This window comes from Tyto alba, unplaced genomic scaffold (genome assembly GCF_018691265.1).
Source record: "Tyto alba isolate M040663 unplaced genomic scaffold, T.alba_DEE_v4.0 Super-Scaffold_16, whole genome shotgun sequence".
Taxonomy (NCBI): domain Eukaryota; kingdom Metazoa; phylum Chordata; class Aves; order Strigiformes; family Tytonidae; genus Tyto; species Tyto alba.
In genome coordinates, this window is record NW_024881278.1 from 17,567,848 (window position 1) to 17,581,877 (window position 14,030).

The 14,030-nt window shown below is 44.4% G+C and overlaps 1 protein-coding gene across 1 annotated transcript in view; it reads left to right on the forward strand.

The window, feature by feature from the left end:
• Positions 1-809: 809 nt before the first annotated feature.
• ESRRG (estrogen related receptor gamma) overlaps positions 810-14,030 on the forward strand; it is a 406,413-nt gene continuing 393,192 nt past the window's right edge. The window contains exon 1 of the mRNA XM_032989305.2: positions 810-1,017. Within this exon, the coding sequence (XP_032845196.1) occupies positions 1,016-1,017 (2 nt within the window). The 5' untranslated portion in view covers positions 810-1,015. The remainder of the gene's footprint in view (positions 1,018-14,030) is intronic.

The following is a 14,030-nucleotide window of genomic DNA, read 5'->3' on the forward strand; positions in this document are numbered from 1 at the left end:
CCCCAGAAAAGCGGCTCCCTCAAGGACGAGGCTCTCGCGATGCCCACGCGTGACCATCCACGGACCCGGCGCCCACGCGTGGCCGGGGCTCCGCTGCGCCGGGCAGGGAGAGGATCGCGGGGCGGCTTGGGGCGACCGCCGCCGTCGGAGCGCGGAAAGCCCACAGCCAAGTGTTTCACGGGGCTTTCTCTCGAGTGGGTCCATCGCTCCGTGTCTGACCCAAAGCCCCAGGCAAACACTTCATCCCCACCAAAGTAACACCCCACACTCCACAATAATTCCGACCTGTTTTCTTTCTGTTCCCCACTTGCTTTCCAAGTGAGGGCACATTCAGGGAAGCCTGCTCGCCTGCCTCCTTCACTTCCACCCGATACCGCGTGGACACCCACACACCCCCCAGAAAAACACCAATAAACATATCCCCACCAAAAAATAAAAAACAAACAAAAAAAAAAAAAAAAAAAAACACAAAAAACAAAAAACTCAAAGGCACCGTATTTCCAATTTGGAGTTAAAGTCGGTGCTAATCCGGGTCAGTTCCTGCCCCTGGCTGGGAAGGCAGAGAGGGAGGATATAACGTATGGGGGGGGGGGGGGGGGGGGAACAAAAGCAACCCCCAAGATAAACAAACACAGAAAAATCTCGCGCACAATCACAATAAAGTGAAATTCCTTTCTACACACCCACAACTTTAGCTCTCCCTGCTGCCTGGGGGTTTTTAATCTTGCGAAGAGAAAGGGGGGCTCCCTGCGCAAAATTACGCCTTCTCCTCTCATTTGTTAGCTGATTCCATCAAAAAGTTCGCTATTTATAGGCTACACACACGAACCTGGAGTAATACAAACCCTCCCGTGTTGTTCCCCTCGCAAAGTGGCCGGTCCTGAAGCATCTGATCGGGTTTGTGTGTGCGTGCGTGAGTGAGAGAGACACACAGAGCGCGCTACCAGCAAAAAGGGGAAAGAAGAGCTCAAGCTGAGAGACTTATTAATTGCTAAGAGCTGCTCTGCCACCAGCCATGTGAGTACCCAACAATGATCACCTTTTGCACAGATGGTCAGCGATCAGGCACAGACACTTTCTGTCCTCTTCTTTCTCCCTCCCCTTTCTTTTTTTTCTTTTTTTTCTTTTTTTTTTTTTTAATTCCCCTCCTGTCTTCCTGTCTCCCTCCTTCCCACCAACCTTTTTTTTTTTTTTTTTTTTTTTTTTTTTTTTTTTTTTAGTTTGAGTTCGCACGGTTTATTCCTCCCAAAGAGGAGGAATGAAACGTGGGCGAGCGCGGGGGAGAAAATGTGCTAGAGAAGAGGAAGGAAGGAAGGAGTGGTGGAGGGAGAGGAGGAGGAGGAGGAGGGTTTGTTAAGCGATCGCCTCGTCCCCCGAGTCTGAGCCGGCTGGGAATTAGTAACAGCGAGATAACGGAGGTTGTATCCCTCCCTCTTCCTCCGCTTTTCTTTCCCTGAGACGCTTAGACCCCTCCACAATTATTACCCTGGTATCAGCGCGGGTAACGAGCTGTATTTATCAAACCTCATTTGGGGGAATTAAAAGGGAAATTAAAAAAAAAAAAAAAAAAAAAAAAAAGAGAGAGAGCGGGGCTAAGGGGGGTTGCTCGCTCGGCGTACAGCAATGACTGTCCGTCAGCTCCCAGCCCCCTGCGCAGGCAGAGAGCGCCCGGAGAGCAGCCCCGTGCGATTTTGGGGGAGAGGGGGAGCGCCCCGGCCCCTCGCACCGCCGCCCCTTGCCCAGCGGGGTGCGAGGGGGGTTGCAGCGCGTCCCCCCCCCTCCCCCCACGCCTGTTCTCCTCCCGTTCCCCCCACGCAAGGTCTCAGCGTTTTTCAGGCAGTCCCACACCTCGGCGTGGCACCGTGCGTGAAATCGAGCCCCGCGCAGCAGGCAGGGCACGGCACGTGGGTTTAAGAAATTGCACAGCTGGTTCGAGAGGGGTGCATGGGGGGGAGGGGGGAAATACAATCTGTGGATCTCAGAAAGGTACGTGTCCTGGTTTGTGGAGCAATGCGGGGCTGGGGGACGCTTCGCGTGGAAAGGCGGGGTGCGGACAGAGAAGGTGAATTTGCTTTCAGCGTGGAGAGGCGCTTTTCTAAACCAACACTCGAGCTCCAATCACAGACTCTCAGGTTAGCGCAGCGTTAAATTCCCAGGGTCGGGGTTACCCGGGGCATTACACCGTGTGCCCGAGATGTAACCTCTGCTCGATTACACACAAAGAGGAGGGAGAGACGAAGTTACACCTGGAAAGCCAAAGAGCACGGTGAGTATCGGTGTTTGTTCCTCTCCCTCACCTGCCCGGGAACAAAGTTCAAAGGCAGGCGGTGCGTGTCTGGGTTGGGGTCCACCGGAGTCCCTCCCTTGCCCTCCTCAAAGCCTGCAGCGCCCCAGCGCTTGGTGTCGGGCCCCCCCAGCACAGCCCCTGCGGCGGCGATCCCCCGCGAAATAGCAAGAACTTGCGGTATCTTGGTTATAACTTTGCTGCTTTACGTAGGAGAAAAGGGAAGAAAGAAAGAAAAAAAGAAAGCAAAAAAAAAAAAAAAAAGGAACAACAACAACAAAAAAAAGGGACTGGGATTCAGTGCTATTTATAGGTGGCAGTAAAGACTCCTTTTCAATAAGCAGCCGTGGAAAAGAAGCGTCAGAAAACTGTCTGCTTTATCGATTCAAGGGGCCGGACGGTCACAGCCACGCTCGCCAGGCTGGACCTACAAAGTCACGGCTTCTGTCGGGTTAGGCAGCGAGAAGAGGAATAGGATGCGTGTTTTGCTGGCCACTCGCTTGGACACGATTCAATTCCCAGGCACAGGTATAGGGCACAAGAGGGTGAGGTTGGAAGACTTTTCCCTTTTCTTTCAGACACGCACACAATACAGGGCACCCGCAGGGCTGAAAGTGGGCCAGGGCTACACAGTAGGTATCAGATCACACAAAGCAAAGGAAAGAAATCCAGTTGAAAATACATTAGTTGAAATCAGAGGACGAGCTTGATTTCTTTTCTTGCTTTTCTTCCTTTTTAAAAAAAAAAAAAAAAAAATGCACGTTAGAACAAGCTGGAAGCACTCTGTGCCTGACGGTATCCCCCACGCCCTTTGGAAATAAAGCAAGAAGCTTGCTCTTTCTTTGCATCTTTTAAACCTTGTTTTAATTAGAATTGCTAAAGTAGGACATCCTGATGGGAGATATTTTCAAGTATCCACCTACCTCTCTACTGTAAGCAGAATTGCTGTCTGCAAAATTGCTTGTAACGCAAAATTCTGCCCCGCCCCCAACTTGGTTTGGCACCTACTCACCCTTTCCCCCCCGAAATTACAATCACTGATGAAATGTTACTCCATTAGGAGGAAAAGAGAAACCCCAAACAACCAGCAGTAATGAGATGAGTGGACTCCGAAAGCCTCGCTTTGCTCTATACATCAGGAAAGGGTTTGAGCAGAGAGTGTGCCTCAAAACTACTGTTTACTTTTTTTTTTTTTTTGAAGTCCCAAATTGGGCGTATCCTTACCCTTCTCCTTTAATTTATTTGATTAAATCATAACAAAAACAGACTCAGCTTCTCGTACTCCCTCACACACGCGAAACCTTTTATACAGAGACAAGTAATTGGCTTTAGTTAACTAAGGGCACAAATTGGGCTCAAGTTTTACTCCCGGTCCCAGAGCAGCATTTCACGCAAACGCGTGTTACAACTGTACCTCACGCTCCTCATTCACGAATCTCCGGTTTCTAAACTGTTTATCTCATTCCCCACCTTTCTCTGATTTTAGTGATGAGGGTCGCTCGTGGCAGGGGCTTGTGGGGGCGCTTGGGGGCTCTCCCCCCCCCAACGGGGCCGGTTCGGGGAGAGCCCAGCCCGGTTTAAACTCGGGACCGCTTCCCGCGGGCATCCGCACCCCAGCTCCGCGCCGCGCTGGCTGCTTGTTTCCACTCCTGATTCAGGACAAATTTAATTTCTCCTTCAGGAAAGTGAGGCTCTGTTAGCACACTTCTAGCTTAAATTTAAAATAGAAAGGAAAACTAAAAAGCCTCTAAAAGTTTCTCTGGTAAAGCTCGCATTGCCTTTGGTTCCTAATCACATGAAGGACGGCGTCAATTAACTTTAATTTGGAAATACCCGCCCGAGAAGAATAATGATAATTCCCCGTCCTTCTCTCAAAAGTAGTTGCACCGAGGCATTTAGTGCATGAGATCCCCTGGTAACCTAAGGACACCACTGCTCCCCTGCCCCCCCCGGGTTTCGCTCAGGAGTTGGGCAGCAGCTTCTGGGGGTGCCGTCGGTGCTGCCCGCCCTGCCCAAACCTGCTTCCCCTCCTCCCGGCCCCCAGCCACCCGGGATTTACACCCCGGCTGGGCTCTCGCAGGCCACTGCCAGCTGCAGCCAACACAGCATGACCACAGTGAAAAAAGAAGTAATTTTATGTGTCGTGTCCCCCCCCTTCGCTAGGACGGCAGGGACCTCATAGCAACAGGTAACGAGGGCACCTGCAGCTTTTCAAGGGTGTTTAACTGCTGGTAGAGGGAGCGGGAGTTTTGCGGAAGGATCTCATTTGGTTAAGGGGGCGCGCAGGAGAAAAAGAGGAGCAACCAAAAACGGTGCTTCACTTCACACTTCAACAAAAAGTTTAACGTTGTTGTGGGGCCAGCAGCAGCGGAACGGAACGGCTGCCTCGCCTTGCTCTCTTGCTCGCTGGTTTCTCGGGGTCCCCGCAAGCCCCGACAGCCGCCCCACGGGGCGGCCGCGGCTCTGGGAAGCGCCGATCGTGGGTTTGGGGCCGTACACGTGTTGCTATCCCGTGGAGCGCGTCCCTCCCCGCGGGGACCCTCCGAGGATGCTCTGGGCGCCCGGTGCGGGGCCTGGGCCCACGGCGGGCCGGGCTGGGGAGGGCGGGCAGGTTCGGCGGCGTGCCGGGGGGAGCGGGGCAGCCTCCCCCCCTGCTTATTTCCTCGTTGCTCTTGAGGCTACTGCGGGAGCCAGCGCTTCGAGGCCGGGCACAAACCGGACCCCGAGCAAGTCCTGGCAGGGTGCGTGTGTGGTCGGGGCGGAGGGGGGGGCTCGCACCCCGGGCAGAGAGCGCACGGCCACGCCGGGGAGCCCCGCGGGGGTCCCCCGCTGTGGCAGCCGCCGGGGCTGCCCCGGGGCGGCGGCCGGCGGGGAGGGTCCCCGGGCTGACCCGAAAGGGGGGAGCTCTCCCCTCCCCTCCTCTCCCTCCCCCTCCTCGGCTCTTTGTTCTTTGCCCCTTTGTTCTCCCTTTCCTCGGCGGTTGCCCTAAGTTTCCGGCGGGGTAGGAGGTGCGGAGGAAAGTTGCTGAAAGCTGAGGAATTACAATAAGTGGGTGCCGGAGCGGTAAAAAAGAGGCGGGGGTCCCTTCCTCGGGGCTACGAGCCGTTCCCCGAATGCCGTCGCTTTGTCTGACTTGCCCAAGGGATCGGCGTGTGGCGCTGGGGACGGGCCCCGCTCGCCCTGATGCTGAGGCAGGAGGGGGAGAGGGGGCTCCCATGGCCACAGCACACCCCTTAGGCACCGTGCACCCCCTTCTCTCCATTTACAAGCATCCTGGTGGGCAGCTGTCCTTCCTGCCCTTTCTGGTGAGAAAGGGGGAAAAAAAAAAAATAATCGGTGAATATATTGTAATGAGATGAGGTGGTGGGTCAGAGAGATGAAAGATTTCTGAATGTCAGATTTTAGGAGACGTGTATTGGTTTGAGTTGCTCAAATCCAGAATGGATTTGGCCTCATCTCTTTCTTTTTGGCATTCTCCCTGCTTGTGTGACAGGGCTGTGGGAAAGTGTTGTCAGGAGTTAAACAAGTTGGTGCTTACTTTCAAAGCAGATGGAATATCCTTACAGAGCAACACCGCAGCTTAAGAGACAACTCCAGTATGGTTAGTGGGAGATCATACAGTACGATTTGGTATTGACAGTAATAGTAAAACTTCCTTGGAAAAGGAAAACCTCTTTGCTCAGTACAGTACAGCATAGCCTTATCTTGCCTTTTCTGATAATAATTAAATGCTAGAGAAGCACAAGCTTATTTTACCTTGCACCAGGAAATCACCAATAACTTTGCAGATATCAGTTATCACAGGATTCTTCCCTCTCCCTTTGATATATGAAAGTAGGAACACACTTTATTTGAGTGAGTTAGATACTAGGAAAGCTGAGGTAAAAGGAAGTCTTAATGTGGTGCATTGGAATAGGTCACAGCAGGTTACGGACAGACGGATCTGAGTCCTGAACTCCAGCAGACTTCCCTAACAGTGCTGTTACACTCCCACCTTTGTAACCAAGGATGTAAAGGATGAGCATAGCACTCTGATGTTTGCTGAAAAGCTGCCTGAATGTAACTCTCTTCTTTCCTGTATTCTGGAGAATGTCCATAAGTATTTATAGCAGTATAATGTAAATTTACTATTTTTATATATGCAGAGATCCTATAAATTATTTTTGTTTTTAAATATTATTTTCACAGTAGTATTGTATTAAATAAAAAAGGCTAAAATTGTTTACTGTAGTGAGCCAAATTTCCAGAATTTTAATACATTTTTCTGATATCAAACAAAACAAAGTTGAGAAATGAGGTGAGGGAAGATTGGAGTTGGCTAAATAAACGTTTTAGATATTTTTTTTTTTTAACATGCATATGCTAATAGGGATCGTATCATCCTTCTGGCAGATGTTAAGCACCCGAATCAGTTTTTTAAATGAAATGGGGTTTGATTTGAGGTGATGTGGGGCCTATTCTTCTGGCTTTGTTTTTTCCTGACATTGAAGGGATACGAACCCAGTGACAAGTCTGGGTATTTCGCAACTGGAAAATCCAGCTTTAGGTATTTCAAGGTGGAAACTCAAACCCAGAAGCTGTCCTTGAAAACTTTGACCTTTATTATTTAAGACCATGGTTCACAGTTGAATGTAATGATCGGTCACTAGCAAAGTACAGAAATATATAGGCATCGTATTGGATGCTTTGGTGATAGCTCATTTTTCTAGCTGAGTGTATCTCTGCACACAAGAATACTAGTTTATTGCTTAAATCCAGAGGCCAGATGCATTACTAACTGTTCCATTTATATCCCAATGCTCATAACGTGTTGTTGCAATATCCAGGTAGAAATGTTCAATGCCATTTACAACAAGGAATCTGCCTTAAGCAATACTATAATCAGTAATCGCTAACGTTATCGAGAGCAACAGTTTCTGCAAATGACTTACCACCACAGGAGTTAGCAAAGGTACAGATGTAATTGTGTTCAAAACTAAATAAAAGCAGACATCCAAGAAGGAGAATATAAATTTAATTGGAAAAATGGATCTTACAGAATGCTGTGTGTGATCAATAGCGGTTGCTTCTGTCTTGGTGATGATGATGCTTAGAGGGCCAAGGGATGTTAGTAGGTACTTGTTCAAATAGAGGGTTTCTGCAGCATGAGAAAAAACAATTTCTGACTCTAAAGCATTGACTGAAGAAGGGGTGGTTGCATTTATTCACATGTTAATTAATCTTCCCTTTTCGCTCACGTCTTTTTTTACCGATGTATATAGGTTTCCTTTCAATAGATGAAAAATTTATATATATTTTAAAAAAACAACCAGACAACCCACTGCTACTTCCTTTGGAAACTCTGACATCAAACAGAAGTTACTAAATATTGCACTAGATTTCAGAAGGCAAACCTCTGAAATATGTAAAGACAGTTTGGGATTTTGTTGGTTTGGTTTTGGAGAAGGGGACAACGCTGCCAAGTTGTAGTAGTTCGATAAATTATTGAGTTGTTTAAATGAGAAGACAGGCAAGACCTTTTAGCTCTGAATTTTTATCACCTTTGTCTGTTGATAAATACTTGCAGCAAATGAGGGAAAAAAATACGTTGCTTTCATTTGTTACTTCACTTGCACTTGTTACTATATCTAAGCAGTTCCAAACAGCATCAGTACAGAGGAATATGGCATAAAAACAGAATAAGCAGGAAATTAAAAATGAACACTATCTGCTTTATATTAGATACCTCTAGGTATAGATGTGAATGAATACTGATTCATTTATACAGTTCTTAAATGGAGAAACCTTAAGCTTACAACAAAAGTAAACAGCACATCATACTGCGTTTAGCAGATGTTGGCATGCTAACTTTAGGAAAATGGAGAGCAGAGGTCCCCTTGGCATCCCTGCAGAATATGCGATCTTGCCAGAAAGGAAAGGAGAGCACACAACAACAGGAGCTATGTTGAGAATGGAGTGTTAACTTCAATATTGTACTGATTTTCTTGTATTAGATTATCTCAGTCTTAAAAAATTCAAAGTTTTTTTTTCTTGTAAATGCCCATGTTTTCTTCTGTCAGTATATACTTAATAAAACTAAAAAAGTCTTCAGAATAATGCAAATCTCAGGCTTTCAAATTTAATAAGGTCCTTATGTGCCTGCTACATGTGTAAAATTACCACTAACCATGGTAAATAGTGGTACATGTTGGCTAAGACTTAATTGCTGAATAAATAGCAAGATTTTTTTTTTTTTTTTTTTTTTTTTACTGTTATGTCATGTATGCGGGAGCTCATTTCATCATGCAGATATAGGATTACGCTTAGGTTGTTGACTGAATGTAGTAAATATATTTGCAACAAATACTGGTGATAATGACATGTTTCTATGTAAGTATTTAATCTATTTCAAAATTTGTCTTATTCTTAATAAATAGAGTAGTAGTAAACTTAGAAATTACTTCTCCATGTTTATAATCTGTCCCAAAAGACTTTTTATTCAAAGCACAAAAATAACTATTTCTCTGTATTTTCTTAGTGACTCATGACCCTAAGGTACAGCACTGGTCTAATACACACAGTCTCCCTCCCTCAAAATACTTGCAAGAGTAGAACACTATTGCCTATGCATGTTTTTTTTTGGATGCCCATCAGTAATGTGTAAGTGTCTCTGGCTATAAGCACACAGGGAGAAAAGATGATAAATCAATGTAAGTTCATTCTGAGTAACTGATTCAGATAAAGGCTCCATTCTGTTTCCATTGCAGTTAACACCAAAACTCTCGTGACTTTGAATAGCTTCCTCTTACTGTTTGGGGAGTGGAAATGCTCAGAAATCCCAGCCAGCATTTTGGTTTTGTTGTGCAGAAATACATATATGTAACATAATCTCCTTTGTTGAAAGCTATGGTTCCAGGACTTTATTTTTTCATAGAGTTCTACCTAATATTTTTATATTTCTTATCATGTAGTAGGAGGTTTGCCCTCCTCCCCTCTCCCCACTATGGAAACAGTTACCATATCCATGAGTGGCATATTTGGTATTTTGTGTTTAATAACTTCAAATCTTCATCCAAATACAGGATAACAATGATTCCCCACACACACACTTGCATCAAATACAAATCCTTACACTGGTGTCAGTCTTGGGAAACTGCCAATGAACTGTTGCTAAGTTTAACATCCATTAACAATGACTCTTAAAATGGGTGAGGAACTTACGCATTTTCTTCCAGTTAGGAAAATGTTCAAGTAAAACTGAACTAGGTAATTCCATGCATATGCTTATCAGTCAATGCTTTCTGAACAAATTATATCATTATTTAACTTTTTTCTTTTTTTACCTTATTCTTTCATATTTTTATATTCACAATAAAAGAGCGAGGCATCTAAAATATACTTGAAATTTATAATTAAAAATATAGATCTTTAAACAAGGAATGAAAATAGTGCAGACTTCTGAATTATAGACTAGAAAATATTTTTTCTGTTTCTAACTTGTATTTTGTTTAAATAATGTTCTTCCCTCTTCCCTCCCTATTCATCTTGTCCACTTGAAAAATGTTGGAAGTAGCATGTATTTTAGTAGGATACAGTGTAGTGACTCCTCTATGTTTGAAGGATACTTGGAGCTCTTCATATGATGTTTTTGCATCAGTAGAAAGTGTTAAATACTTTCAGGCTGATTGTATCTTTTACATATGGCAAAAAATCCAATGATGGCTTCCACTGGCACGTGGAAATTAGAAGATTTTGCAGCTGTACATATACACATACTGCTACTGACATCAGGTACTTCTGGGGTAGGTTGTTGGTGGTGTATTCAGGGAAAAATAGAAATAAATGGAGCTTATATTTCTAACTTGGGTGATACCAACTTTTCTTATACACTCAGTAGATATATTTGTACTTTTTGTTTTTCTTTTTCTAATCTGTGATAACATCTATCCAATGTAATGAGATAGATAGATACATAGATAACTATGACACATATATAGATATAGGTGTGTGTATATATATATATCACATCATAACCAGGGAAAAATTTACTCAAGGAGACAAACTTGCTTTAAAGGAACTGCTACATAAAAGAGGAACTTTATGAGTCTGAAGTTGTCTGTCTTGGCAGAATAAGGAAATTATTTAAAATGTAGTGTCCCACCTTCCTTAAGCACAACTCCATTTACGTAAGGAAGGATCACCAGTAGTAGACCCCAGTAGTAAGTGAGAGTGACCATAGTGACTGAATTATTTCTCAGTTCCTTTACCCATTACCTAGCAAACAAATTTTTATTAATATGACAAAATCAAAATTCTTTAAGGTAAAAAATACGGAGTAGTTTCAACCTTTATATGCCAGGGACTCAGGGTTCTTTTTGATTGCTTGTCTGTTTTGTGGCAAGCAGCATTCATAGAAAAATATTCAAAGCGGGGGGGAAAATGATTGAGGTGCTGTGATGAGACTGGCATAGATCTTTCCTGAACTAGTAGAAGATGTAGACCAAATCACTAGTCACCGGAGTGCTAATAACTTTACAATCACATTGAAGGTCATCTGACCTGTAAGTTTGTCATCGCATCCACTGAAATCACTGAGGTTCATGTTCCACAGCCTGGAACTTCTGCAACCACACCTAACTTTTATGAGCCATTTATTTTAATAATATAGTTTAAAATGTTTGGGTGAAACATACATGGTAAGCCTGCGATTGTTTATATTACTTGACATTTAATGGGTGAATTTGATCCGTTCTTCTAAGGGGTATCAAAGTCATAACCCTTACTTTCATATAAGGTAACTGAGGCACAGAGAGAGAAGTGAGTCTCAGAAGCCCGAGTTCCCAATGATATGTTGGTGATGGATTTAGGAATACAGAGCAAGTTGCATATACCTGCTACATACACACTGTAGCCTCATAAAGCACAGGCATTTTATGATGCCTTCACAAACTACTAAAACCTTGTTCCAACTGTTTCCTCAAGAGCTTTGTGACACTTCCATTTAGTGGCAATGCTTCATTCATCAAATGTCTATAAAGTTTGTACCTTATGGTCACTTGTATGAGGATTGGAAGACTGGTTTGCCTTTCCAGTACCCAAATAACTTATTGAATGTTAACTCCTGTATTTCTAAGTATAACGAAATCAATTGGAATTGCTCTTGCATAGCAATTTGTTGCACTGAGGCTACAGGGAGGAAAACTGACATCCCATGTTGTACATCCTCTGCAGCAGCATAAAGCCGAGGGAGAAAAACCAAGGTGTAGTGAAAAACAGTGAAGGGCCATTTTCATTTGGCTTGTACCTAAAGAATTGTCCCAAGCAGCAGCATATACTGCTGGAATAGAAGCACCTGTTTCTGGGTGTTAACTCTGGGTACTATACTGCCCTGGTAACTTATACAGTAATGTGATATCCTATCCACACAGGTAGGAATGTAGAGCAACAGTCTCCTAACTGGAAATGAATACACCAATCTTGTGAAAAATCATTATTCATACAAAAGAGGGGAAAAAAAAAAAAGTTTCAGGCAAAATTGTGTATCCTACCATGCATCTGGCTGTAACAAGGAAGGGTTAGGAATATGGTTTTATATTAAATGCTATTAAAATAATTGGTTGTTGATCGTGGACATGATTTTTCTCTCTGTAGTCTTAACTGAACAGCCACGTCCCAGGGGCTGAGACTGGCTGCTTGGGTTGCATGCAAACCTGATAAATATAGGGGGCATAGAACAGGGAACACTGAAGTTCTCGGGATGGCTCTAGAAGGACTTGGACAGGGCATTCATGAGCTTGTGGCTCTACTTCTCAGCAGAAAATTAGCAGCAAAACATTATGGTGAAGTTTCCTAACTAGTAAAATTGATCTAATTCAATGAACTGTACCATAGTATCCAATAGTACAGTGCAAAAAATTGCCCTAAATAAAATTATCCTTGTTGAAATAAGTGAATAGAGAAAATAATGGCCACAACTAAACTCTGCATAGCGTATATAAAGAATAGTATTAGTCAGTTAGGAAAAACTGGTTTGATATCGGTCAGCAATATCAGCTTCCCTGAAGTTTCTTTTAGTTCTCCTGTAACTAAAATGAAAACTGGATGGAGTCTAAGGGAACTTCAAGAAGACGTCCCGCACTGACGTTTTACGTACGCGCCGCAGTGTGCTGGCCAGCACAGACACCAACGTACCCAACACCAGGCTGAAAGTTTTCAGCCGAATAGGGGGCACGCTTAGGCGTCCCATGGGAGAAGGCAAAGGGGGATGCAGAGGGGTTTGCAAGGGAAGCGGTTCCCCAGCGTTATCTCCTCCACGGCTGCCCCCCAGCAGCCATGGGGGGACGCGCTGCGGCTCTGCGGCCTGGCCTGACACGGCTCCCGGCCCTGACCGCTTCCCTCCGCGCGGGAAGGCAACGCCAGCTGGCTACGTCTGTCCTCCTGCCTTACTTTTGTTCCCTCGGAGCTGCCATCTGACCAGAGAAGTAATGTGGGGAAGGCCGATCCCTTTCATGACCTATTTGGGGCTATGATCGTCTAAACCCAAAATTGAAAAGGCAGTAGTCTGCAGTGGGTCGCCTTGTTTTGGTGAAAATGGTTGAAACCCTGCCATCCAGCTACAGAGCAGATTAAATCACTGGCACTATTTGGAAACATCTTTTATTTTCTATCTCATTATGTACAAGTAGATATATACAGATTTGGGGACTATCCTTTATACTCCTTCCTGAACCTTCTAATAAGACAAAAACAAGACCAAAATTTACCCCTCCTTTACCAAACTAATTAAAAAAAAAAAACAACAAAACAAAACCAAAACAAACCCCAGATCATATTAGATTACATATTTTTATAGAGATTTAGATAAATTGGTATATATCGTTTTAGATATGACAAGGTTTTAAAATCTTTATAAACTTGATGTTTATAAGCTATTAATGAACTGTGATTCAGCAATGCAATGGAAATATTATAGCTAAAAAGGAAATAAACAACTTGCCTCTTTGGCAGAATTATTACTCTGCATGTAGGAAAAGCCTCCATAGCTGGCTGCCTTTGCTGCAATTACTGGTGTTGTTCTTCTCAGGATATCCCGTTGTTTGTCATGCTCCCTCTTCAATATTTTTTGTATGGCTTTCGGATGCAGGAGCTTCATCTGATTAAATGTTTTGTACAGCAGTTAACAAATTTACCTTCTTACCCTGAACAATGATACTATGCTATAAATACTTAATGAGAACACATCTCTGGTAGGTAGCGTAAATCTGGAGCAGTTACCCTATTTTTTGTAGAAATTGCTCTGCATTGACAGTAGGGCAACTCAGTTGGGCCTGGCAGCAGCAGACAACACCCTGCCTTTTGTGGCATGAGAGAAGGACCTGGTATTTTGGGACTTATTTCTGCAAAACGCTGAGCACCTGTAATCCTGCTAACATCAGCAGGAGAGGACAGCCCACAGCTCCTGGCAGCAGCAAGCCCCAGTAATTTCTGCACTGCCCAGAAATTAACTTCGAGTCTCAAAATTGTTATTAAAATACAATTGTTTCCCTTCACAATTAGACATCCGCCCTTTGAAAAACACCTATCGTGTAACTTCTCCCCCTCTCCCTGGGCGGTGGTACTGGGAGATTAGCTCATGAGGAGGATGCAGCCCTAATGGTGACAGAAAAGACAGAGACAAGAAAACAAGCTTACCTTGCTGCCCTAAAGTTAAGCAGTAATCTGCATGGCTCCAACGCCAAAATGTGTAATAAAGTGGTTGTAGGATTGC